This window comes from Diceros bicornis, chromosome 18 (genome assembly GCF_020826845.1).
Source record: "Diceros bicornis minor isolate mBicDic1 chromosome 18, mDicBic1.mat.cur, whole genome shotgun sequence".
Taxonomy (NCBI): Eukaryota; Metazoa; Chordata; class Mammalia; order Perissodactyla; family Rhinocerotidae; genus Diceros; species Diceros bicornis.
The window spans coordinates 62,024,094-62,051,919 of record NC_080757.1 but is presented as its reverse complement, the minus strand read 5'-3'; the positions used below and the strand labels follow the sequence as shown (position 1 = coordinate 62,051,919).

The following is a 27,826-nucleotide window of genomic DNA, read 5'->3' as shown; positions in this document are numbered from 1 at the left end:
CACGGCCACTCCTCGCTTCCGGCCGCGGCGGCCTCCGCGCCGGCCAGACGGGACCCCAGCTTCGGTCTTCCGAGGGGCATGAGGCGTTAAGGGGCGTCGGCGTCATGAACCTCCTGCCGTGCAACCCCCACGGCAACGGGCTGCTCTACGCTGGCTTCAACCAGGACCACGGTGAGGGCGCCCCTGCGCGCGCCGGGCCCCGGGGTCCCCCACCCGGCCGTGCTCCCCTCCGCAACCCCCGGCCGGCCTTTCCCCGGGGCGGTCCCTGGCCCTGCCTCTCGGTCCCGTCCGGCCTGGTCCTGCCCGGGCCTCGCGCCGCCGCTCCCGCTCGAGGCGTGCAGACAGACTCGCGGCGGGTCCCCCTCCGGCCGCATCCTCGCGCCCGCGGGATCCCACTCCGTTTTCTCCCTGCGCGGTTAGGATCGTTAGGCACGAGAGCTGTGGTCGAGTCGGAAGACGCTGGGGTTTCTCTTCCGCCGCCTGCTCCGACTTCCATGGCGGCCCCCGCAGGCCTAGTGACCGGGCCGGGTCTCGCCTTTTCTGTTGGTTTTCGTCGGAAACCGTCCCTGAAGGAACGCCTCCTCACGGCCTTTTCTTTTTGTTCAGTGAAGTCAGAGGACTTTCCTGTTAAGGACTTGACTGAGGAGTACGTGTGCCTTGGGGGGAAATGGAACCCTGCTGTGGTCCGGGGAGACTGAAGCCGCTCCTGCGGCCGCGTCGGGAAGGCCGCGGGGCGCGGGAGGGGTGGGGCCGCAGGAGCTGGGACTCTGCCCAGTCTCCCCCGTGGGAGGAAGAGGAGTAGCAGCTGCTCCTCAGGGACCGGCTTCCAAGAGGCTTTACGTGTGTGGCTTTGGAAGTTTTGTTTTTGAAGAGAGTCAAAGCTGTAGGGTCCGCATTTGTGAAGATAGCATTACCTAGACGGTGCAGGACTGCCTGGCTCTCCTTCCGGTGTGCCGGGCCCTGATGGGTAGTTAAGTATGGTGTCGGGAGAGCTCAGATACGTCTAAGAATTGAGGAGACAGGTAGAAAATGTGCGAGCCTAAGACAGGCACGGGAAAGTTTCATCTCGGAGGAGGCAAGTTTACTTCTGGCGTTTGGGGTCATGGAGGGGCTCTTGGAGGAGGTGGCAGTTAGACCAGGGAAGGTCGGGAAGGGTGTGGGCACAAGCCGCTGGGTGACCGCAGGTGGTTTGGGTTGGTCCCGCTGCAGGGATTGTGGAGGAACATATTTAGGATCAGTGAGTTAGGCGTTGGGAGCCAGATGTTGGACGTTGGGCAATATGTGGCTGAACAGTTGAGTTTTGATTACGAGAGGAGGGCTAGTAGGTTTTTTAAGGGGTTTTGATAATAATTGACAACTCATTAAGGAATTAACAATGATATAACAACTCCTTAAGAAAATATGCTTTCAATGAAAAGAGATGGCTGGCTGATAGTAAGGGAGGGAAGAGAGGACTATAAAAACTTTTGTGATAACTTTTGTGTTTAGGAAAACAAAAAGCTTGAACCCATTTAATGCAAAAAGTCATTGTTATATACCTGCCTTAATACCAAATGGGGAATCTTGGTGTTAAGTTTCAGTATAATAATTGAGGCTCATAATGATGCTGATTATTTAAGAAACCAGGAAAGTTATAATATTTGTATAAAGGTTTCATCAAAGATTATTTTAAAAAGACAGCTTTGGCTTTTAAATGGATATATTTCAATTGTCTGAAAAATATGCTTTTGTACAGCCAGCTTATTTCATTGTAACAAATTATAAATAAAGCTTACAGTGTTTTTGGAAAAAAAAAAAGATATATGCTATAATTTATACTTAAGCTTCTGGTTACCTTTAGGTTAATTCCCTGTAATATAAATATATGCCGGATGGTGGAGTTTATTATATTTTGTTTTTACTTATACTGTTTTTAATTGTTACTCTCAGCATTTTTGACACTCTCATTGCAACTTTAGGCTTAGAAATTATTATTATTTTTTGCTGACAAAGATTTGTCCTGAGCTAACATCTCTCGCCAGTTTTCCTCTTTTTTCTCCTCGTTTTGTTTTTTTCCCCCAGAGCCCCAGTAGATAGTTGTATGTCATAGCTGCACATGCTTCTAGTTGCTGTATGTGGGACGTGGCCTCAGCGTGGCCGGAGAAGCGCTGAGTCGGTGCGAGCCCGGGAACCGAACCCGGGCTGCCAGTAGTGGGGCGGGCGCACTTAACCGCTAAGCCACGGGGCTGGCCCTTCCTCTTTTTTCTTTTAGCTTGAGGAAGATTCGCCCTGAGCTAACATCTGTGCCAGTCTTCCTCTATTTTATACGTGGGTTGCTGACACTGCATGGCTAACGAGTAGTGTAGGTCTGCACCTGGGCCACAACTGGGGCCGCTGAAAGGGAGTGCATGAACTTAACCACCAGGTTATGGGGCCCACCCCTAGAAATTATTTTTAAAAGGATGTTTGCTCATAATTTTAAATTGTTCAAACTTTTGACTTGTCTTCTCCAAAAGGTAATTTGCACTGCAGTCTTGAAGACTCTTAGGTGTTGATATGTTGATGTCTATAAGCTGGCTGCCTATTTTTCTTTCTGTTCCCACGCGAAGCACAGGTGTTTGAGTATATACACTTTCTCGGCATAGTGGCTTGTCCTGCCTGGACCAAGACGTGAGGCCACAGACTGTCTTCGTTGCCCCACTTCACTGTGGTCCCCCAGTGTGTCGGGGAGTATTTGCATGTGGACTCCATGTAGTGCACGTATAGAAGAATGCCCTGCAGTGATCCCCTTGGCCTGTTGCCGCACTGCCAGCTGTCCCAGGGGTGTGTAAGGTCACCAGCTGTTGGGCTGAGGGTCTCTCTGTAGAAAAAAGTTTTGTTAAGATGGCAAGGATAGAAAGATTAATGCCAGCTTTTGTATAACCAAGTAAAATCAGTTTCATCATCCAAAAGAAAAAAAGATAGCAAGGATGATGCCTAGCCTCCTTAGAGAGTGGTTTTCAACCTTTTGGTGTTTGTTGTACCTTTTCTTCTAACTTTTTATTGAAGTATACTGTACTTACAGAAAAGTGCACATATCCTAAGTGTTCAGCTTGATGAATTTTCCAAACCAAACATACCTGGCCACCCTATGCTCCTTCCGGTCACTGTCCCAATCTAACTTCTGACAGCAGAGATGAGTTTTGCCTGTCTCTGCACTTTCTTTTTGTTTCTGGCTTTTTTATTCAACATCATGTTTGCAAGAGTTTTTTCCTATATTGTTGAGTACAGTTGTAGATCGTTCTCATTGATGTATAGTGTTATTTTGTGTGAATATATCAAATTCATTTATCCATTCTACCATTGGTGGGCATTTGGGTAGAGTCTCACTTTTTGTCTATTATGAGTATAATTTTGCTGCTATGAGCATTCTAATACATGTCTTTTGGTGAACATATGTTGTCATTTCTGCAAGGCATATATACCTAGGAGTAGAATTGACAGCTGTAGTAGATAGTGCAAACAGTTTTCCAAAGTGGTTGTATTGGTTTGCCCTCCACCAGCAGGTCTGAGAGTTATTGTGCCTGTACCCCACCTCACACTTGGTATTTTCCATCATTTTGGCGGGGGCGTAGATTTCATAGTGGTGTGTGTGAGACTGTATTTGCTTTTCCCTGGTTCTATATGTTTACTGACCATTTGGATATTCTCTTTTACGAAATGTCCAAGTCTTTTGCCAGTTTTTCTGTTGGAGTCTGCCTTTCTCTTGTGGATTTATAAAGATTGTTTATATATTTTTATACAAGTCTGTCAGAAATATATGTGTTCTGGTGCAGACAAATAAGGTAGGTGCAGGCTTAAAACTCAGGGAAGATGCAATCATTGAGAGAGAAAGGGAAAAGATTCGACTACTATATTATTTCAATATTTTCTGGGAAACAAAGCTCTGATATCTCTGTCCAGATTACATGATTCCAATAACACAAAGAGGGAGTTACAACCCAGAATAAGTTACAAGATAATAAATAATGTCGCACTTTCAAGTGTGTTTCACACTCCAGGCCCAGATAAAGTGCATTTCAGAGCCTGAGAGTTGATTACAGAACACAGTCTGCAACTCACTGGGGTAGCTGCCTTGGGTGCTTGAATCTGTCATGTTCTGTGGTTTCATAAGTAACTTGGACAAAAAATAGAAGCATGCTTTTCACATTTGGAAGGGTAGCTGATAGAATAGAGTAATGTGGTTCCAAAGCTGGAAATCAGTAGAATTGGCATTCACACTAGTTGTGCAGTTGCTGGAAATCAGTAGAATTGGCATTTACACTAGTTGTGCAGTTGCTGTGAGGGATCAGGCTTTGCAGCGTGTCTTGTGAAAAAGAATTGGAGAGTTTGGTTTTTCTCCTTCTAGCCACATAAACCAACAGTCGGACGTGGTGGCATTTAAGGAGATGAATGTGGTCTTGGGTTGCACTTTTTTGTTGTTGTTGTTGAGGAAGATCAGCCCTGAGCTAACATCCACACCAATCCTCCTCTGTTGTTGCTGAGGAAGGTAGGCCCTAAGCTAACATCTATTGCCAATCCTCCTCCTTTTTTTTCTCTTTTTTCTCCCCAGAGCCCCAGTAGATAGTTGTGTGTCATAGTTGCACATCCTTTTGCTTGCTGTATGTGGGATGCGGCCTCAGCATGGCCCGACAAGCGGTGTGACGGTGCGCACCCGGGATCCGAACCCGGGCCGCCAGTAGCGGAGCGCGTGAACTTAACCGCCACGCCACAGGGCCAGCCCCTTGGGTTGCACTTAAGGTGAATGGAGTCCGGGTCATAGGATCATCTTGAAATTTGAGTGCTTCCTTCAGTTCCTGACAGTGCCTTTAATTGGACCGTTAACAACCTGCCATGTGACTTGGAGATGGTGACCTGGGTCCCTGGCGGTCATGACAGGGGTTTAAGGAGTTAGGATTATTTACAGGAGGGAGTGAGGTCATGGGAGACCTCAGAGCTGCCTTCTAGAAGACTATCCTGTGGCAGCCCTTTCCTCTCCTTCCGCAACCCGGAGTGTCTACACCTGCTGTGACTGGCTGTCTTCCAGGAGACGTGGGCTTTCTTGTTCATTGTTGCCTCCCTAGGACTTGGCAGCTGACACACAGCGCTCGAGAGGTGTTGGGAAGGGGGAGGCAGTGGCGAGCGTTAGCAAGAAGCCAGTGTTGAGGGAAATGCACTGTGGCAGAGTGGCTCGTGGAGGTAACCGGTGAGCCCCTCTTGTTGGAATTGTGTTCAAGCGGAGCCTGGTCCACAGGAACGCTGCAGAAGGGCCCTGAAGTGGGAAGTTGGAGTGAGTGACTCCGGAGGCTCCTTTGCATGTTAAACGACAGACCGAGAATGTGCTAGGACGTGCACATCCTTTAATAACAGTCTGTGAGGGGAGTAGCTGTGGCATGTGCAGACCGTGTCTGTGGGGCCTGAGCATCCGCAGGAGTTCTTAGGAGAGGCTGCTTTCTCCAGACCTTTCTTTCCTTTTGCTGCTCCAGGCCTGGGTCCTAAGTGGACACCCCAGCGAGGTGATTAATGTGTTTCTCTTACACTTTAGGATGCTTTGCATGTGGGATGGAAAATGGATTCCGAGTCTATAACACCGATCCACTAAAAGAAAAAGAGAAACAAGGTAAGGAGTAACTGACATTTCATGGTTTCTCCCCTTTCCACCCCTCAAAGAGTGTAAATTTTATCTTGCACGTGGAGCGGGGGGGCGCTGGCTGGTTTTGAGAAGTAAGTAGGGTTCACAGCCCTCCATCAACTTGGACAGAGCTGTCCTCTTTCTTTCATTGAGCTTCTACAGGTGCTGGACTCTGTGCAGGGATATAGTGGTGACTCAGTGGGCGTCGCCTGACTGTGATTTCTCCAGTGAATTATCAACTTTGAAACGACTTGTATCTTTTCCCTATGTCTTCAGTCCTTGCTAGCTCTACAGGAAGAACAAGGTGTAGTTGATGCAAGCCATTGTCACTCTTCCTGTTGAATGTAAATTGTGAAGAATTCAAATGATGGGTTTAACTATAGCATGTGGGACTCTTAACTCTTGGTAAATGACCAACACTTAGAAAATATTATTTATAGCAATAAAGTATAGTTGTTTCTGTTTACTTATTTCGATGTCTTAAATTATGTTTTCATGGAATACAAGTTTTCAAAAGCTGGAATCAGGAATTTTATTGATAAAATAAAATAACGGTGGTCCTTTTCCCATTTGACAGGAAAAAATGTTAGAGGTAGAATTTTTTTCAATTTCTTTTTTCCTCCTACATATTTTTCTTAAGCTTTTGTCATCTCCTATCCTTAACCTGCTGGGAGAATCAAGCACTGCCAACAGATGAACAAATCTCAGATAAATTACAGAAAATGAAAAACATCCTATTTCTTACTGCAGTTGTGGTTTTGGTTTTTATTCAATGCGCAAGTTATATTTTTTGATGCTAGAACTGTTTCTCATCTGTAAGAGGAAGTTGCTGCATCCTGGTGCTCCACTAAACATCCCACTTCCATTTTAACAACTCATATGGCAGTGGAGCCCCTTCACAAGTAAAATCTTCCATACAACCCTGGTATCAAAGCAGTAGGTGGTGCTTTATATCAAGTTTATTCTGTAAGCTGAGGTCTGTAACTTTCATTTATTAGAGAAATATAGCATAGTCCTGGGGCTGAGATTCTAGACCCGAATCCTGGCTCTGCCCCTTACCAAGTTGCTGTGTGACTGTGGGCAAATTCCTTACTTTCTCTTGGTCTCAAAATTAGGACAACTGCCTACCTCCTAAAGTTATTGTAAAGATGAGTGAATTAGAATGTGTAAAACATGTAGATCAGTGCCTGGTACACAGTAAGTGCTGTGTAAGCTTGTGCCTCATAATTTATTTATTTAATTTTTTTTTTTTCCTGTGCTAACATCTGTTGCCAGTCTTCCTCTTTTTCTTTTTTCTCCCCAAAGCCCCAGTGCATAGTTGTGTATCGTGGTTGTAGAGCTGTAGCTCTTTGTGGGATGCCGCCTCGGCATGGCTTAATGAGCAGTGAGTAGGTCCGCACCCAGGATCCGAACCAGTGAGCCCCAGGCCGCCGAACTGGAATGCGAACTTAACTGCTACGCCACCAGCCGGGCCCCATGCCTCATAATTTATTATTGTGGTAGCGGCAGTGTTACTCTAACAGAGTGAGTGAGTGGGATCAGTGAGTTTTACAGGCGGTGGTGGGAGTCTTCCAGGTATCTGACTTCTGTTTGTTCTGTTTGGGTTGCGTAGTGATTTAAAGACAACTCTGTTTTATACACACTTAGAAAAGTTACAAAATATTTTGAAATAGCTTGACTTGCAAATTTCAGGATACTTTCTACTTAAGTTGACCCAGAAACTTAAGAGAGGAGTTATAGATGTTAGTTTCAAAGTTGAATCATTAGCGTATTAACAACTGCTCCCTAATTAATTAAATGTTTACAATAAATGCAGGATTTCTTATAATAAAAATAAGTTAGACAAGAAACATCTAAAACTCCTATGTTCCAGAAAGGTTTGCTATTGTTTTGCTGCAGTGCATGTGTTATTCACTCTCACTGCTTGGCTGCATTGTCTGGGACAGGCTGTCCTTGAGCTTAGCTGGTAGTGAATTTGGTACAATGCTTTTTGATGGTGCGTTGTAAGAAATTCACCCACATGCACTCACAGGTTCATCTACTACATTTATGGCAACTTACAACTCAACCGTAGAAAACAGGCGGAAGACTTGACCTTGTTCCTTTTTTGTCTTTGTGGTTTGCTTTCCTAAATGAGGAAGGCAGTGCGCCTGCATTGCAACGGTCATTCTAGATCTGGGCTCTCCGCTGTGTCTCCAGTGACTGTGGCACTGAGTAAGGAGACTGCATGATTGGCCATGAACAGAGTGCCTCTCCCAGGTGCGCCCACCGCTGGCAGAGAGTGGAAGCTGGTAGTGCTGGGAAGCTGTCTTGGGGATCCTTGGGCCTCCAGTGGGGGGCAGCTTTCTCCCACCTCCCTCCAAGGTGTTGTAGGTCCTGCATCTTGTGCAAACCTGGAGTGGGTTTGCTCAGCCGTCAGAGCAGCATTGCTCTGCTCCAGGCAGAGGACTCCCTGGACTTGTGTAATGCAGCCTGTCTGCCGTTCTCCTAGTGATGCTGGGCAGTCAAAGTGTAGGACTCTGATTTACATATATCGCACACACATCTAAGCGTATATTAGAAAGAAGGTCCATCCATCATGATTTGAACAAATAAAGATCTGTTAAGAATTATACATTTGGATAAAATATTATATCCAGTGATTATAGAAATATAGAGTATGCGTAAAAAGTCAACTCCACTCTTCATTTAGAAACAACTTTATTGTATTACAAAGGTGACTAGAACTTGTGTAGCTCACGCTTGATGAGCTAGCACCATCTGCAAGGCAGGCAGAGGGGTTCCAGGCTGTTACCTTGTCTTCAGCCCCACCTACCTCTCCCTCCATGTGGCCAGAGTGCACACATGTAACATTGACAACCATGTGTGGGGAAGTAGAGCAGACACGGAGACCTAGAGGGAATGCTGCATGACTGAGGTGGAGCAGCAGGTGAGGGCTGCTCGTTCCTGAGCCCACTGGGCGGTGGCCGGGCGCCTCCTGGAGTCAGGTGCTGCACTAGGGGCTGGGGATATAGTGATGAACACGACACCAGGTATCTGAAAGTAAGAGGTGACCTGTTTGTGCACAATTCCTGGCCTTACTCAGTCCAGCAACCTGCTTGACTTGACACTTTGTTGGGGGCCTTACCTATGACTTATGATCCTCGTTATGTCTCATTTCACAGAAAGTTGTGTGAGCTTCATGCTCTGTGTGGTCACTCCAGCATGTCAGGGGTGAAGGGACTAGAGAGAAATGGGAAGCATATGAGATGGAGGGGAGTGAGCTGATTGCTGTAAGGGGGATGTTACCCAGTTAGTGTGTAGCTTTGGTGAGGGTGTGGAGAAGCAGTTTCATAATCTTGATGGTACAAGGTTAAACTAGTAGAACCTTTTTGTAGAGTCATTTGGCCAAATGTGTTCATTTTATACACACACACACTGTGTGTGTTTGACCCAACAATTATACTTAAAGGATTTTTTTCTGAAGGAGAATATTGGAAAAAAGACACCAGATGATTGTGTAAACATATTACTTGCAGCACTGTTTCTAATAGTGAAAAAGGGGGGGGGGTCCCTAAATGACCGTCATTATAACATCATTAATTTGGTTATGGCACATCCTTCCAGTGGTGCGCTCCTACAGTAAAAATACCGAGATCCATCAGTGAACCCTGATGTGGAGAGACGGCTGTGGCGCTGTTACAGGGAAAGTTGAGAAGAGTATAGACCGTGCCATTTCACAGAGTAGGAACCGATTGTCTGTGCACAGGAAGGTCACAGGTCCACGCACGATATCACTAACAATGGTTTCTACTTTATGCCTTTCTGTGTTGCTTTATTTTTATAGTGATAATGTATAATTTTTATAATGAGAAATACTTTAAGATATTTCCATTAAAAGAAAACTCCACAGAAATAGGGAAGAAGGAGATAGGGGATTGCAGGGAAACTGCTATTCCGTGATATTGCCCTCAAGCGCTGGAATGGGTGTTTCACCTTTTGTATAAAGCAATTAGTTCTTTGAGCCTCTCTTAGTGGAATGGAAGTGACACAGACACTCAGATGCCCCTCCCTCCATTTTCTTTTAGTTTCTCATCTTTTGAGGTAGGTTCTCTTGGTAGAGTGGGACCTGTCAGGTATTGATTTGTGCCTGAAGTTTTCATCAGTGAAGTTGACTGGGTGCTTGTTTGATGCTTTACTCCATCTAGTTGTGCAGTTTTAGTGGGCTGTACAGACAGCCGCCAGGCCTCAGGCACTTTGAGAGATGTGGATATTAATCTGCATCCTTGGGCCCATCTCTCCTTTTTCTGTAAACAAGCCGTGCCCATTGTATCCTTTCAGTCCCAGCCAGTACCAACCATTGGGGCCTGGGACACTGGAGCCTCTGATTGCAACCTTGGGCTTGCTTTTGGGAGACACCTCCTCTCCAGCTGCAGCAGGTTGGGGGTCAGACACTCTCAGATGCTGTGGAAGGTGCTTTCTGGGCTCACAGCAGTGGGGTGTGGGGAGATTTTAAAAGTCCTCCCTGACTCACCTAGAGTTTGGGGTTTCTTCTTAGGAAAAGCCTTAGATCCACTTTCTCTGCCTCTTCAGTTGATGCTGAAAAATCTGCTTTTCTCTTTTTCTTTCCACAGTTAAAGCCCAGAGACCGTATGTGTTTATGCTGGTGACTGCTTGTTTGTCTTAGTGCTTAGCTCTTAAATCCTTGTAACTTGACATCGTTGTTTTTTTTTTAATTGCATCAAAGAGTCAGAAATAGGCATCAAGGTAAAATGAGATATTTCTGATTTTATAAAATACTGTTTTTTGTTAGAAAGAGGCTTAGAGAAAAAACCCAGCCTGTATGATTTAAATTAAAACTTTTTTAAAAACTGTGGAACAGAACCTAATGGACTTTAAAAAATTTTTCAGTGATTTCTTTTTTTTTTTAATAAGGTTTTATTTTATTTATTTATTTTCCCCCCAAAGCCCCAGTAGATAGTTGTATGTCATAGCTGCACATCCTTCTAGTTGCTGTATATGGGACACGGCCTCAGCATGGCCAGAGAAGTGGTGTGTCACTGCCCGCCCGGGATCCGAACCCGGGCCGCCAGCAGTGGAGCATGCGCACTTAACCGCTAAGCCACAGGGCCGGCCCTCAGTGATTTCCTCATGTGCAGTACTTCAGTTCTCATTTTTCACATCCTCATCTAATTGGTTCTCTATGTCTGGGTCACATTTCAGAGGTTATTGCAGCCCGCTCACATTTCTTCATTTTCCCATTAGCTTGAATCACATCTTGAATCACATCTAAATCACATTTTAGAACTTGAAAAGACTTATGACTCTGACAAATCCAGCATTAAGTTTAAAGTCTCAGTGCTCATGTAGTGTCGTTTATAATACTATTAAACATTCTCTCTTGGATGGTGTTTAAAGAATATGTCAGTTACCTCTTGACATAATTCGCAGGTTGCTTTTTTGTTTTTTTGGCTGAGGAAGATTTGCCCTGAGCTAACATCTGTCGCTGATCTTCCTCTTTTTTTTGCTGAGGAAGACTCACCCTGAGCTAATATCTGTCGCCCATCTTCCTCTATTTTGTATGTGGGTCACCGCCACAGCATGGCTGACGAGTGGTGTAGGTCCAAGCCCAGGATCCAAACCCGGGAACCTGGGCTGCCGAAGCAGAGCGCACCGAACGCAACCACTATGCCATGCTGGCCCCCGCGGGTTGCTCTTAATAGATTTGATTCTATAACTTACTACTGAACCTGCACCGAGGAGTAGTTATACCACTAACATCCTTGAGGACAGAGTTGTTCCTGAATGGCAACATTCGTTTGGTTGCATTGTTGTTGTTTTGGGTTTTTTGTGATTAAATAAAAATAACATGAGGGGCCGGCCCCGTGGCATAGCGGTTAAGTGTGCGTGCTCAGCTGCTGGCGGCCCGGGTTCGGATTCCAACGCGCACCAGCGCACCGCTTGTCAGGCCATGCTGTGGCAATGTCCCACATAAAGTGGGGGAAGACAGGCACAGATGTTAGCCCAGGGCCAGTCTTCCTCAGCAAAAAGAGGAGGATTGGCATGGTTATTAGCTCAGGGCTGATCTTCCTCACACACACACAAAAAATAACGTGAAATTTACCAACTATTTTAAAGTGTACGGTTCAGTAGTGTTAAGTATGTTCACATTGTTGTGGAACAGACCTCCAGAACTCTTTTCATCTTCCCAAACTGAAACTCTGTCCCCATTAAACACTAACTCCCCATTCCCAGCCTCCCAGCCCCTGGCATCCACCGTCCTACTTTCTGTCTCTGTGAATTTGACAACTCTAGGGACCTCATCTAAGTGGAGTCATACAGTATTTGTCCTTTTGTGCCTGGCTTATTTCACTGAGTGTAATGTCCTCAAGGTTCATCCATGTTGTAACATGTGTCAGAATTTCTGTCCTTTTTAAGGCTGAATAATATTCTATTGTATGGATAGACCACATTTTCTTCATCCCTCAATAGACATTTGGGTTGCTTCTGCCTCTCGGCTGTTGTGAATACTGCTGCTATAAACATGGGTGTGAAAACATCTTTTGGAGACCTTGCTTTCGATTCTGTTGAGTATATATACCAAGAAATGGGGTTAGTGGATCATGTGGTAGTTCTATTTTTAATTTTTTGAGGAACCACCATACTGTTTTCAATAGCAGCTGCACCAACAGGACCATGTCCTTGTCAACACTTGTTATTTTCTAGTTTTTTGATAGTGACCATCCTAATGAGTGTGAGGTAATAACTTATTGTAGTCTTGATTTGCATTTCTCTCATGTTCAGTGAGGATGTGGAAAATGTTGAGCATCTTTTCATATGTTTGTTGGACAATCTATCATTTTTAGAGAAATGTCTATTAAAGTCTTTTGCCCATTTTTTAATTGGGTTATTTGATTTTTTTATTGTTGTTAGTGTTGGGTTATAGGAGTTCTTTATATATTCTGTATATTAACCTTTATCAGGTATACGATTTGCAAATATTTTCTTCCATTCTGTAAGTTGCCTTTTCAATCATTCTGTTGATTGTGTCCTTTAATGCACAAAAGTTTTTAAGTTTAATGTAGTCCTATTTGTGTACTTTTGCTTTTGTTACCTGTGCTTTTGATGTCATATCCAAGAAATCATTGCCAAGTCCAATGTCATGAAGCTTTTTGCCTATGTTTCCTTCTAGGAGTTTCGTAGTTTTGGATCTTATGTGTAGGTCTTTAACCCATTTTGAGGTAATTTTGTATATGGTGTAAGTGAAGGGTCCAGCTTCATTCTTTTGCATGTGGATGTACAGTTTTCCCAGTAGCATTTGTTGGAGAGACTGTCCTTTCCCCCACTGGATGGTCAGCGTTTATTAAGTACCTGGTTATTAGAAATTTTACTGAGCTCTAGTCTGTTACAATCCATTAATGCTTTCAAGAGTGTAAAGGCTAAGACTACATGTTGACTGGCAGTTCCTCTTCCTACCACGTGGTGAATGAGTTTGTGGGAACCAGGGTAGTGGCCTCAGTTGCTGGAGGTGGTGTCCTATGCTGTGGGGTAAAGGAGCCCTGGGCTTTTTTGGATCTGAAGCCACACACCCAACCGAGAGGGGGAGTGCTGTTTAAGGGATGGGCCGTTGTAGTTGTTTGAATTTGGACCGTGGCCACATCCTATTAAAGGCAGAATTACTTTGACGTAGCTTGTGTGTCAGAGGACTACTAAATTGTTTATAAGAAAAGCTGTTTTCATTGTGGATAAGATTAAATATATAGTCCTTTCTAGGGTTTCTACTAGACCTTGGATTTTAAGTTTCTTCTAGAACAAGCTGATGAACTTTGGAATTGTCTTGTGCAGCTATGACTGCACAGGTAGAAGTTGATTCTTAGGTTAACTTCTAATTTTCAGAGGTTTTGGCTCCTCACTTGCCCTCTGGTTTGCTCAGGAGCTCATGGTCATTACAGACCAGAGTGTAATGTTGGAGGAAGCTGGGTGAGGCAGTCCTGTTCTGCAACATAAACACCCCAGAGTCAGGTCTGCTTCCTTGAGCCCCAGGCTTCTCGTCAGGGTTCCCATTGCCTGCCATCTGTCATGGAGGACCTCTGAAAATCGGCTGACTTTTCCCTCAACATAGTTCATGAACATTTATGAGCATTTCAGACTTCAGTGGAAGAGGTGTTTAAAATGATCAAAAAGAAACTCAGCTTGTGTATTAAAGCATTCAGCATGCTTTTTTAGATTTCACTACACCTTAAAATATGAATTTAGACATTTCTTACATTTTACTGTATTGATTTCTTAGGATGCTCTGTGCTTGGTGTTTATTCATGAAAACACAGTTCATGATGACAGGATGCTGAGAGAACTCTGAAACCTGTAGCTAATTATTTTTCCTAGGCAATCACCATTTTCATTTCTGACAGTAGTTAGATATAAATTGTGATTAAATATCACACGCTGAATGTTAGGTTTTCACTTCTTTTTTTTTCTTGTAACATATGCATACTAACTTCTTTTTAATGTCATTTCAGAATTTCTAGAAGGAGGAGTTGGCCATGTTGAAATGTTATTTCGCTGCAACTATTTAGCTTTAGTTGGTGGTGGGAAAAAGCCGAAGTACCCTCCCAACAAAGGTAAAGTACTCGTGCATTTAATACTTACGCCTCACGTGTAGCGGTGTCTTGAACTTTTAGAACATCTTTGTGTCTGTGGCCACACTTGGCATTCTCTGTAGTCCTGTGAGGTATGAAGGACTAAAGCATCCATGAGGAGAGCGTCTGGTCTTTGCTGTTCCCAGGAGAAATGCATGACAAGGGTCACTTGTTCTCATTGACGCAGTCACCTGCTTTTCAGTGAATGTTGGAAATAGGGGCACGCCATGCCTCTGGACCCCATTTTGTTCTGGGTATTCTCCTGTGGGTGGGCATCATAAATGTCATGAGTGCTTTTTTTTTTTTTTTTGTGAGGAAGATCGGCCCTGAGCTAACATCTGCCAATCCTTCTCTTTTTTCTTTTTTTGCTGAGGAAGACTGGCCCTGGGCTAACATCCATGCCCATCTTCCTCTACTTTATATGGGACGCTGCCACAGCATGGCTTGACAAGTAGTGCGTCGGTGCACGCCTGGGATCCGAACCGGTGAACCCTGGGCTGCTGCAACGGAGCGCACCCACTTAACCGCTTGCGCCACCGGGCTGGCCCCATGAGTGCATTTTAAAGCAAGGTGTAGGGAGGTTACTTTTCTTACAAAGTGCCATTGACTCACAGAAACACTAATTTGGTTTCCGTGTGAAACAAAAAACCAGCTTGTCTCTAGGTTTCGGGATATTGTTTTTGGTATGTATGTGTGAGTTTGTATGCCTTCAAAGAGATTGCAGTGTAAAAGGTCTGGTTCTTTTTAAGTAAGGGAGAAACTTTACCAACGACAGCTGTGCACTTCATGCCTGCAAACTAGATGTCGAGGGAAGAGAAAGAAACTGGGGAAAGGAGAGTTGAACAGCAGAGGGTGGCAGGTGGATTGGAGACAGATCCAGGGGGCCTTGAAGACCAGGTGAGGGTGTGGTCAGGAAGGCAGTGCCATCAGATCTTAGGAACGTTCTAGTCTAAAGCAGTGTGTAAGACTGAGTGAAGAGACACCAGAGGTTGGAGGCAGAAATGGGAGCCGTTGTTCACAGGACAGGGTAGAGAGAGGAGCAAGTGTGGTCATCAGAGTCAAATGCTGGAGATGAGTGGAAGAGGATGAGGCCTGAGAAAAGCCACTGGGCCTGGTGACCTGGGTGACCACTGGCGGCTTTGGAAGACTGTTGAGTTGGAGCCCACTGGTGACAGGTTCCAGAGTGGATGGGTGGTGGTGGAGGAGATGGAGGTCACTCTCTTTCAAAGTTTGGTGGGTAGTGAGGGAAGTCTCCCAACAAAGAGTAAAGACGAGGGTAGGACGTGTTCTAGGAGGTGCCGTGGGCGGAAGCAGGAGGTCTGCTTGAGAGCGTGCAGCAAGGGGTAGCCAAGGCCTGATGCAAGAGCACAGAAAGGCACAGAGTTCTAGATGAGCCTTGATAGGCTCTGGGGCCCAGGCTCGCAGTTCTCAGTGGAGCCTGATGGATGCTATGAATCTGCCCTCAGGTGAGGGTTCACCCTGATAACCCCTTCTGAGCAGCTGAGCAGGTACGCTTGCCTCTCCAGCTTGTCGTCACAGAGGCTGAAGAGCACAAAGCCCAGAATGCTGTCCAGGTCATTGCCAGCATGGCCCAGATGAGCAGCGCCCGTGGCTGTGAGTCCTGGAAGAGGCCACCCAGAAGTGAAATGGAAGCCACTGTGCTTGGAGAGAGAGCAGGGGTGGGTTTTACAATGGAATAAGAATTACTTTACCTGGGCTTCTTGGGGATGGGCAGAAGTCCTACTGCAGGATCAGTTTTTGTCTTGTCACGAAGAATTTTATTGATCGTTGAAGAGGAAAAGGAATCAGGAACCTGGTGTGTCAGCTTCCCTTGACCCCACCTGTGGCACTGTTAGGGGAGTGGCCCCCCCGGGGCTCTCTCAAGGCAGCAGTCAGACTGGATAATCTCTGGGGTCTCCTTCACCTGTAACGTCTTACTCTCAGTAAAAAAAGAGTCCCAAAAGTGGAAGGGTCTCAGAAATTTTACAGACTTAGAAGAAAGCAATTTTCTAACAGAAAATTTTGAGTAAAATTTAAATTTACTTATTATAGAATGCTAAAGGCAATTTTAAAATAAGGATTTGGTCTGCTTAAGCTTTTGTAAGATTAAACATGTGTTTTTTCAATAATGTCATAATTACTTCTTGAATTTACTCTTAATATTTTAATAAGTACAAATAAAGATGCATGCTGTTGAAATGTAAAGAGTCTAGCATCTTTGGTTTGTGAAAAACAGAATGAAAAAAGACTGGAGGAGACAGACTGTCACAGTGAGACCAGCTGAGTTCTAACGGAAACTGCTCAGTGCTGTTCAGGCAGAGCAGAAAGCCCTTTTCATTTAGTCAAGAGCTTAGAGGACAAAGGAAGGAGAATTACTGAATACAGTCATGCATCACTTACCGATGGACACGTCCTGAGAAAATCAGGCGATTTCTTTGTTGTGCAGACATCACAGAGTGTACTTACACCAACCTGGATGGTGTAGCCTCTACACACCTAGGCTGTATGGTACTAATCTCTGGAACCACCGCCATCTGTGGGCCCATCATTGACCGAAATGTTGTTATACGGCATGTGACAGTATACCTTTTGCTATCAGGAATTGTGTTAAAAGACAGACATACAGAATCCTGCACAGCATCTTTGAAATTTCCAGCACACCACAGGAAGGCAGCTCGAAGACCTCGGAAGCCAGTGGGATTTTCCCTGCTTCACAAATGGGGAGTTAACGGTCACTCCATGTTAAGTCCTTGGATTTTTGTCACTACCCAAGGTGTTGTATCTGGTCACTTTTCTTTTGAGAACAAGAATTTGTGCTGCTACCTTTGGGGCTTCATCATGCCTTTTCCAGAAATTTCTGAAAATGGAATTCACCGAGATTTGTGACACCCTTGACATCGCTCATCTGTGGGTTTCTGTCTGCTTGGGCCAGTTTGCATTTGTTTTGAATTGCAGACTTTTTGGTGTTAGGTAGCAGAGCCAGAGGAAGTTTACTTTTGAATCACTTTACAAGTGCAAGAGTAGAAGTGTCCTTTGCTCAGAAGGTTGTGAACATTCTGGTTTTGGAAATTTATTGTTTTCAATAAGGTAACTATTGACTGAGGTGATTGTTCCACTTACTAACATGTTAGTGCATTTAAGGAGGAGCTGACTCTAGAGATTTGTCAAATGAAGAGAAGAGGTTTGTTAAATAAAGAAATGAGGAGAAACAAAGATGGTATTTTAAAGGAGTAAGAAGAACAAAACTGCTTCCTTTTTGAATGATCATAAATTTTAATTAACCTCTTCAATAGTAAGTAAATTTTATGTTACTTAAGAATAAGTTTGGTAATTCTTGCAGGCTGGTATTAAATTATCTCTTGATTTGAAATTTAGGTCACTTAGTCCATTCTGGCAAAACTTACACCTGAATCCATCTTCCAGGACTCGTGTTGGTCATGGCATCAGGACTTTGAGGGAAATGTTCATTCCCTTCCACCCTTGGTCACCTTGCCCACGACCTGACTGTGAGGAAGACTTACTTTCTCTCACCTCACACCCTTCGTAGATGGCTTTCCTAGTAGTGAAGATGGAAATGGGTGAATACCCCACTCCCTGTGCCTCTTCCCAAGCACAGTGCTGTTCGGCTCTTCCTCAAAGGTTATCTGTAAATTATCTCAGCCCTTAGGACGCAAACTACTAATCCATCATGATAAAATATTGCAGTGTGAGGAAGAAGACGAGACAGAAGACATTTCTGAGCTTGAGCAAGAGTAAGAACAGTCAGGGTGGGGTTGAGAAATCTGTGGCTCTAGTTTTTGTCCATCTGATTCCACAAGAAAACAACCCTTTTTCATACTTAGTAACTGTGGTTAGGCTTGGTTGGTGGCTCAGTCAAGTGAAACCTAGGAAAGAGAGGTGGGGAGAAGTTTACCTGAAAAGAGGGAAAGAGATTAGAGTGTGCATGAATGTGTGTGCACACGTGTGTGTGTCAGAGAGAGGCAGAGATTGGTTGCCTAAGATGTTGACCAGGCGGGTGAGTGCTGAAAGAGGAGGGAGGGGAGAGAGGAGGTGACCACCGGGCTGCCAGAGAAGGAGAATTGTGAGTAGGAGGTGGTCTGAGACCTGGGAGGGAGGGAGACAGTAGTTCCTAGTGGGAGAGCAACACCTCTACCTGGTCAGGTGTTTGTGGGGTAAGGACTCCTTCAGAAGTGGCCTTAACAACCCAGTACTGTAGCCTATTTATTATTGTGTTCGTTAAATCCTTTCTGACATTTCAGTGATGATCTGGGATGACCTGAAAAAGAAGACTGTTATTGAAATAGAATTTTCTACAGAAGTGAAGGCAGTCAAATTGCGGCGAGATAGGTATGTTTGGTATCTAATTTTAAAAGTGGAACAGTCACTTTCTTTGAAGTTGGCTGAAATACTGTATAGGAGGAAGAAAAGTGTTGAGGAAAATGATATATTAAAATGTGATAACAGTAGTTTATAACCCAAAGGATATAAGGATGTTTTATTGGCTTCCAAGAATCATTTAAAGGCCCTGGTTTTTATCCATCTAATTCCATCTAGTCAGTGGGCATAGATGAAGTGCGCCTGCCATGGACCAAGCCCTTGGCTCTCAGTACTTCAGGAACATCTAACAGGTGCAGACGAGGACATGCATTTTGGACCTTGAATTGTCGTCACTCTAAGTCCATTCTTTTCCAAATGCTGCTTCAATAAATGTTTTCGATTTGAAGGTAAAGGAAAATTCAGAAACTCCTTAGCGAGAAGGTGTCATTGAACCTCGTCTGTTGAAAGTAGCAGGTTTCTCTCTCAGCCGTTGCCTTCATGGTGTTTAAGAGAATATAGAAGTTTTTTCCCAGTATGTTGAGCAAGATAGAGCAAAGCTTCATTAAGTTGGATTTTAATTTGGTATGATTTATTATACTCAACTGTGGGAGGACAAAGATACTCAACAAGTTGAATGTAAAAAGGGGTCTGTCATCCCCTGTTCGTAGGTGTTCCTTCCAGTAATGTCAATATTTAGGGGCCCTTAATAATGCAAAAACGAGCCAAGTCAAGGATCTTCCACTTCCTAAAGTTTCTAAATTATCAAGACATATCTAAAAACATATAGAAATATAATTTCTGCCCCATGTGTTCTACTTGGGTCTTTCTCCAGAGGGAATATTTGAAGATAATATATCTTGAAACCTCAGAAAGGTCTATTAGCTGGCCTCTGCACAGGTGAGAGGAGCATGTTCATTAGTGCCCTCCTCCAAAGACCTCGCCTGTAAGGGGCCCTGACTGAAGAATGAGCGATCCTTTTTGTATGTGGTGTTTGGAGTGTTTCTAAGTTTCAAAATGATAAGAACAAAAATCACAAAATATTTGAGTTTCACTTTGGAGGAGAGGAGTGCTAATTGTATTTTTTTCTTTCCAGAATTGTGGTTGTTTTGGACTCCATGATTAAGGTGTTTACGTTCACACACAATCCCCATCAATTGCACGTCTTTGAAACCTGCTATAATCCTAAAGGTAAGAAATTCAGAGAAGGAGTGACGATGGAAATTGGCTTCCTCGTGTCCAGTCCCTACAGGGGCGCTGACCTGTGCTGGGTGCCCTCTCCTCCAGGCGGGTCTTTATCTGTGTGGTGAGGAGTCCTGAGGTGCATTAAGGGCTCTTTCCTTCTGCATCTCTTCCCTTGGCCTGCTCTACCTCCTCCAGGGTGAACTTTCCACAGCCCAGCCTCCTGGGCAGTGGTTCTGAGACCAGCCCTCTTATCAGAGTCATTGTGGGGAGCTTTCACTGGACTGTTTCACAGTGATTGTCAGCCATTCAGGAGCTCTGTGATAGGCCCTGGAATCATGTTTTTGTTAAGTTCTGAGGCATTTCCTTCCCTTTTTTCTTCTGGAGGGAGGATTGCTTGTGGCAGACTTTGTTATTCATTATATCATCTTAATTTCTTTTTAAAATTTTTGTTTTTTTCTCCTAGATTTATTGAGGTATAATTTATGTAAAACTCACTCATTTTGATGAGTTTTATTTTCTGTAAACAGATGTATAACTACCACCACAGTCAAGACAACAGTCCTATCAACCAAAAAAGTTTCCTCAGGTGGTCCCATCCCCCACCTGACCCTCTAGTTTTGCGTTTCCAGATGTGTTTGGTGTCTCTCTTAGCTTAGTATTTTTTAGATTCCTTCATGTGTTTTGTGTATATTATTATTTTGCCCCTTTTTATTGCTGAGTAATAATCCTTGGTACAGATTTACCACACTTGTTATCCATACTAGTTTTTTTTGCTATTATGAATAGAAGCTGCTTTGACTGTTCACATTCAAATCTTTGCATGGGCATGTTTTCATTTCTCTTGGGTAAATATCAAGGAGTACAATTGCTGGGTCATATTGTAATTATATGTTTAACTTTATAAAATACTAACAAAATGTTTTCCAGAGTGGCCATATCTTGCGTTCCCATCAGTGACTTATGAGCGTTCTAGCTGCAGCATACCCTTGCCAGCACTAAGTGTTGTCCGTCTGTGTGACACATTAGTGTGGGTGCGGTCATAGTATCTCCCTGTCGTTTTGGTTTGCATTTCTCTGAGGACCAGTGATGTTGAACATCTTTTCATATGCTTATTGCCATTCCTATGTCTTCTTTTGTGAAGTGTCTGCAACTCTTTTGCCCATTTTTAAAGTTGTTTATTGGGGCTGGCCCGGTGGCGCAGCGGTTAGGTGCATGTGCTCCGCTTCGGCGACCTGGGGTTCGCAGGTTCGGATCCCGGGTACACACCTATGCACCGCTTGTCAAGCCATGCTGTGGTGGCGTACCATATAAAGTGGAGGAGGATGGGCACAGATGTTAGCCCAGGGCCAGTCTTCTTCAGCAGAAATAGGAGGATTGGCATCGGATGTTAGCTCAGGGCTGTTCTTCCTCACCAAAAATAAAAATATAAATAAATAAAATAAAATTATCTTATTACCGATTTGTAAAAATTCTTTATATGTTCTAGATAAAGCCCTTTGTCTGTCATACTTTGGAGATATTTTCAGTCTGTGGCCTTTTGCATAACAAAGATTTTCTTTATGTTTCCTTCCGAGAAGTTTAAAGCTTTTGATCTTAAGTTAGGTCTTTGGTTCATTTCAAGTTAATTTTTGTATATGGCGTGAGGCGAAGGCCCAGGTCTGTCTTTTCTATATAGACATCAAGTTTCTAGTACCACTTGTTAAAAAGCCTATATTTTATGCATTGAACTACCTTGGTACTTTTCTTGTGATCCAGTAAGTGTAAGTGGTCTGTGTTTCTGTCCTTATATACCATACTGCCTTGATTTCTGGATCTTTAAAAAAAATCCTTGAAATTAGGTAGCATAGTCCTCCAATCTTATTCTTTTTTTTTTTTTTTTTGTGAGGAAGATCAGCCCTGAGCTAACATCCATACTAATCCTCCTCTTTTTTGCTGAGGAAGACTGGCTCTGAGCTAACATCCATTGCCAATCCTCTTCTTTTTTTTTTTCCCCAAAGCTCCAGTAGATAGTTGTATGTCACAGTTGCACATCCTTCTAGTTGCTGTATGTGGGACACAGCCTCAGCATGGCCGGAGAAGCAGTGCGTCGGTGCGCGCCTGGGATCTGAACTTGGGCTGCCAGTAGCGGAGCGCGTGCACTTAACCGCTAAGCCATGGGGCCGGCCCCTCCAATCTTATTCTTATTTTACAAGAAATTTTTTGACTGTCTAGGACCTTTGCCTTTCCTTGTAACTTTAGTGTCAGCTTGTCCATTTCTTAAACAAAGCCTGTGGAGTTTTCATTGTGACTGCACTGTTTGTCGATAAAGATGGCTTCCAGCTGGTGGTCATGGCACAGTGCTCCGTCTGTCGGGGCTCTGGTTCTTCTTTGCAGTGTGTTACGCTGTCTTATATATCTGTTGTCAAATTTACTTCTAAATATTTTGGATTTTTTATGCTGTTGTTAATGGGGTAGTTTTTAGATTTTACAATTTTGCATTGTCAGTGGCTGACACCACAGAAGACAGACATTTGGTAAAGTTTATTCAATAATAAGTTCAGCAGATGTTTCCAATTATGAGGTGGTCTCATGGGAGGTAGCTTTGCTTGGCTCTCTGATACTCTTTACAATGGAAGGATTTTGTGATTCTGATATAAATGGAAACCCATGAATAATTCTTATTTTTTCTTGGAAACTGGAGGGCAGAGAGCAGGTTTTGGTTGTGCAGAAGCAGGGGCTTTGAAAATAGTCCTGAGTCCTTGATGAGTTTCTCTGTCTCTGTTTAGGCCTCTGTGTCCTCTGCCCCAATAGTAACAATTCCCTCCTGGCCTTTCCGGGCACACACACGGGCCACGTGCAGCTCGTGGACCTGGCTAGCACCGAGAAGCCGCCCGTGGACATTCCTGCCCATGAAGGTGTCCTGAGCTGTGTTGCTCTCAACCTGCAGGGAACAAGAATTGCAACGGCGTCTGAAAAAGTGAGTGCGTGTTCCCCCTCACTGAGGTCATGTACCTCCCTCGCGCTCCTTAGGACTGCCGTGTGTCCTCCGCAGGAAACCGGCCCTTCCCTGAGGATTCTGACTCCCTGCAGATTCTTAGCCACCTTCTCTCGGGAATGAGTTGTAGTTGACAATAAAAAGTCATTTTATTTGTTCGTGCCTCATCTTTTTGGCAGCAGAATTACAGTGTTGGTGTTTCTATCTGGCTGTGGGCGTTATGAGTAAGATGCCATTTCTTTTTGTATGTGTGTGTGAGGAAGATCAGCCCTGAGCTAACATCCATGCCAATCCTCCTCTTTTTGCTGAGGAAGACTGGCCCTGAGCTAACATCTGTGCTGATCTTCCTCCACTTTATGTGGGACGCCACCACAGCATGGCCTGACAAGCGGTGCATCGGTGTGTGCCTGGGATCCGAACCCGGGCCACCAGCAGCAGAGCACACACACTTAACCGCTATACCACGGGGCCGGCCCCAGTGCCGTTTCTCTAGGCAGCGAACCGACATCACTCAGGGAATGGGTCAGCCTGGGCCTTGTGTTCTCTTGGTTCTCTGCCAGGAAACAGATGTACAGGGTTAGAGGAGGCTGATGCTCATGGACCAGGGCCCCAGGTCTCCTTTACCCTCTCTGGCCCATGCCTAGGGCCGTCCTGATCTCGGGTATGGCAGAGGGAAAAGTTGAGTTTTAGATGATGTGGGTGAGTTGGGGGAGGGTTTTATGGGCTAATGGGTTTTTGAATATAAATCATTTCAAAAAACTAAAAAGTTGTGAATCTTTGATAATGAAACACTTCACTGTTTTTCAAAGGGGACCCTTATAAGAATATTTGATACTTCATCAGGGCATTTAATCCAGGAACTACGAAGAGGATCTCAGGCAGCTAATATTTATTGGTAAGGATGAACATTTCACCCTGGAGAAGGCCATTGCTTTGGGCTGACTGCCTGGAAATGGGCCTTATGTGATTTGGAGGGAAAGTCATGACTCCCCTTGAGGTGGGTGGGAGGCTACCATGCTGCTAGGAGGTCGGGTTTCAGCTTGTTTTATTATCACTAATTTTAACTTCTTATTATGGGAATATACACAAAAGTAGAAAGAATATTGTAGTTAACTACTGTTATTAACCCATCGCCCTGCTTTAGCATTTATCACTATATGCAGTTTTATTTCATGTCTTCACTATCGCTTCAGCTTAGTTTTCTGTAGTATTTTAAGGCAAATACTAGACACCTTGTTAGCTCACCTGTCATTCCTTCAGCCTCCTTTGAGAGGCTGAACTGCTTCCTGTATGATAGTTGTTCCGCACCCCATGGTGTCTGTTGTACTGAAGTGGCTGGACCCCAGCTTGGGCAGGATTTCATTCTTTGCATCTGTGGCCTTTGCAGGTGTTGAGCAGTATTTGGGTCTGGGATAAAAACATATTTAATGTATGAATTTAGAGAATGTGCCTGTGGGGCCCTGTGGTGAGCAGCATGCTCTCTGTCTGTCTGTTCTCAGGGCCCCTCCAGCTGAGCAGGTGCGTGCCCCAGCCTAGGAATGCCCACCTCCAAAGGGGCAGCCTGTGCCTCCAGGGGCCGGGGTTGTTGGAGAGGAGTTCCCACCTAAGTGGATGGCCTCAGGGCCCCAGGGATGCAGAGTTGCTCTCCCTGGCATCCAGCCTTGTGAGTGCGCCCAAGCAGGGGCCCAGCCGCGGCACGCTGGGTCATGCCCACCTTAGACCTCTGGTTCCATGTGAGCACTGTTGGCCGTTTAAAGAGGGAATTGTTCTTAAAATTGCTGTCTTGAATACAGGAAGGCCAGGTATTTGGTTTGAGGCATCAGCTTGCATGGCTTGTTGCTGCGGTTGGGGCTGGGCTCCTCTGCATCGACACCGTAACCAAGCTGCTTCTGCTTTCTCGGCAGCATTAGCTTCAATCAGGATGCATCCCTCATCTGTGTGTCCAGTGACCACGGCACAGTGCATATTTTTGCTGCTGAAGATCCAAAAAGGAATAAACAGTCTAGGTAGGTTTCCCAACATTGAAAGAACTAACATTGTTTCAGTGTGGGCAAATGCAGGATTAAGTCACAGTCAGGATCTCTTTCATTGGTTGTTCATTTGATTCTTTGAAAATCAGTGCAAAGTATTTGATGCTACAGCAGTGCCATCTTTACTTCACTAATGTGAACTCCTTAGAAGATGTTTGATGAGCATCCAGGCACCTTTCCATGATTGAGAACTTGGTCCTGAACTTAATGGCTGTCCTTATGTTTGCTGTGTTCAGAAAATTAACTTAGTGGCAGTAGAAAACTGTGCCCCTTGTGGTGCTAATTGGTTTCTGGTTTTATTATAAAACCATTTGCATAGACTTAGTTTTTTCATGTGAGAAATAAAAAATTAAAAGCAAAAATAGACATTAGATCATTAAGGCTAAGACTGTATTAAAGAGAGCAGTATCTTTTTAACTTTATGTGAATGTAACTTCCTTCCTTTTCTTCCTTGTCTTCATAGTTTGGCATCAGCCAGTTTCCTTCCAAAATACTTCAGTTCCAAGTGGAGTTTTTCCAAGTTTCAGGTTCCCTCAGGCTCTCCATGCATTTGTGCATTTGGAACAGAGCCAAACGCTGTCGTTGGTAAGTGGTCCTTCCAGATGAGAATGTCCCCCCCCCACCAGCTGTGTCAGCACTACACCAGCCCCACTGATGGCCCCTTCCTCTCTCTCTCTTGGGGGAGCAGTGCATCCCACTCGGGGTCTGCACAGCCATTTCAGATGTTATCAGCTCCCTACCCTCCAAGGGTTTCCCAGGAAATCGTTGGGGCAGATCATTTGATTTTTGAACTGATGACCAAAGAGGATTTTTCCTGTTGCCAACGTCCCCACAGTAGTTGGGACTCTTGGCCACCTGTGTGCTCGGTAAGGAAGGGGAGCCCGTCGCTGCTCCCAGTCACTCTTGAGAAGCAGCTTAGCTCAGCTCAGTGAGGGCTGCTTGCTTTTAACTCTGGGGAAGAGATGCTTGAGTGATGTGTTCTCCTCTGTCCCAGCGATTTGTGCAGATGGCAGCTACTACAAATTCCTCTTCAACCCCAAGGGGGAATGCCTCCGGGACGTCTACGCGCAGTTTCTAGAAATGACTGACGACAAGCTGTGACTCTTCACCAAGAGTGCAATCAACACCCATGGCCAATCGCCCCCCAAAGCGCTGAGTGTGCCCCTCAACCTCTTGGGGCTGGTGCTGGTGCCCTTGGCCCTTGTGGGTAATAGGCTGGAGGGACTGTCCCGGGGGACCTTGGTCTCGAAGCCATATGTGGTTGTGTGTTTTCCTAAACAAGGCTTCCCATTTCCAGTGCTAAAGAAAGAATAATCATCAAGGCACCGCAGACACTCAAGTGTCTCTGAGCAGCTTGTGCCTGACTGCTGGCTTGTTACCTTTAGTTCCACCATGACACTAGCTTTAGTGGTCGCACAGCATCCTCCCACCTACAGCTGGGGGCTCCATACAGACTTAGGGACTGAGTTAAGAAAAGGATGGACAAATCAAAATTTGTTTTTGACAACAGATTCCATCATTTTTATTGAGTCTATAATAGGTAAATGAACAAATGTGTAAATGTTAACTCTTACATTATATCCAGATTTAAATAGAATAATACCAGCATCTGGCCTTAGAAAAGGAGAAAGGAATTCCTCCTCCTGCGTGAACCTGAAGAAGAAAGACACAACCATGTTAGAGAACACAGGGTATGCGTTTCCCTTGTGAGTCCCGCATCGTGGTTGTCCCTGTGCTGTGGTAAACCTGTGCTTGGTTGTGTGCGCACGTCTTTCTGTTGGAGCTGTTGGAGTTGAGGCAGGCGCCAGGCCCACCCAGCGAGCAGAGCGCTCTGAGCGTTGCCTGTGGTCTCCTGGTGAAACTCCCGTTAAAAGTTTCCGTTACGTTTAGGGAACAGAGGAACACATAGACTTCAAACATTTCGTCATAGAAGAAAGCGTCACTTGATTTAGAGGACGTGAAGGGGGCACCACCATCTCTCCAGCGCAGGGCCTGGTTTCTGTCCGTGGGAGTGGGGTGCCTGTCCTTCCACTTGCCTTGCTCTCCGGCGTTTTCTCTCCCCAGCGTTTCTAAGAATAGCTGCACACTAACGTTTTGAGAATGAAAGGCACATCACGGTTTTTAACATTTGGTAACTAAAATAGGTTATGGGCTCTATATTGTTAGTACTACTTGAGTTTATATTTAATTTTCTTAAATTACCTTTCAAGAAACTTAATTTTATGGTTGTAATTTCAGGTTGCAAACATTTAAAATCTGCAGCAGCAAGTTCTCTGTTTTGTCATTTCTTTTACTGTCATGTAATCAACTAACTTTGTATGTAGATTTCAATGTAAAATATGCATGTTACTTTTGTGTATTTAATCATGAAATTTAATTTTGCACATTTATTTGTAATGTTTCTTTTAAATAAAAGTGACTAATTTTGTTGTACTCGGTACCTGTCAAGGGAAAGGAATTGTATGTTACAAAACCAAAGCCCTAGTTTTAGTGTCGGGTTGGACTGCAGGCCTCAGGACGGCCCGCGTGCCTGCGCTGTCTGGCAGCACTGGCAGGCCCGGTGGAAACCAGGGCTGCCGGACACCCTGCTACACGTGCAGGTGACAGCCTGGCGTTCCAAGTTTCCTGCTTGTGGAGCAGAGGTGATGAGAGTAATGTTCAGTCGTGGTTTTTATCATCTGTTAGGCAAGCCCACTGTCACGGTGGGCGAACCCAGACTCCCTTTGGGGGAGACATGCGTGGTGTCAGGGCCGCCCCGTCGGTGTCACGTTGACTCATCTCACATTTTAGCTTTCACTATGGGTAGGGGAGTAGGAGGGATCCTTCACATTTGTATAATTACTAGTGTATATTTTATCCAAATATAATCCCTTTGGTGTATCCAAATATATATTAAACTAGGAAAAAAGTCCCGTAAGGAAAGGTGGGTGTTCTCACAGTAGAGACAGCTTTGGAACTGAGGAAAGCAGGGCAGGTTACAGGGCCAGTTCACTAGCACTGGGAGAGGCTGTACCCTGGACAACCCAGGAATGTTCCAACACACCCGGTTAGAGTCCACAATGTGCAAGCAGGCCCT

The 27,826-nt window shown here is 44.8% G+C and overlaps 1 protein-coding gene across 1 annotated transcript; it reads left to right on the top strand.

The window, feature by feature from the left end:
• WDR45B (WD repeat domain 45B) lies at positions 1-27,188 on the top strand. The gene is made up of 10 exons (XM_058561971.1): positions 1-171; positions 5,543-5,617; positions 14,128-14,229; positions 18,507-18,594; positions 19,658-19,752; positions 22,512-22,702; positions 23,530-23,615; positions 24,625-24,726; positions 25,214-25,335; positions 25,745-27,188. The coding sequence occupies exons 1-10, from the start codon at positions 105-107 to the stop codon at positions 25,849-25,851; spliced, it is 1,035 nt and encodes a 344-aa protein (XP_058417954.1). The 5' UTR covers positions 1-104; the 3' UTR covers positions 25,852-27,188.
• The last annotated feature ends 638 nt before the right edge of the window (positions 27,189-27,826 follow it).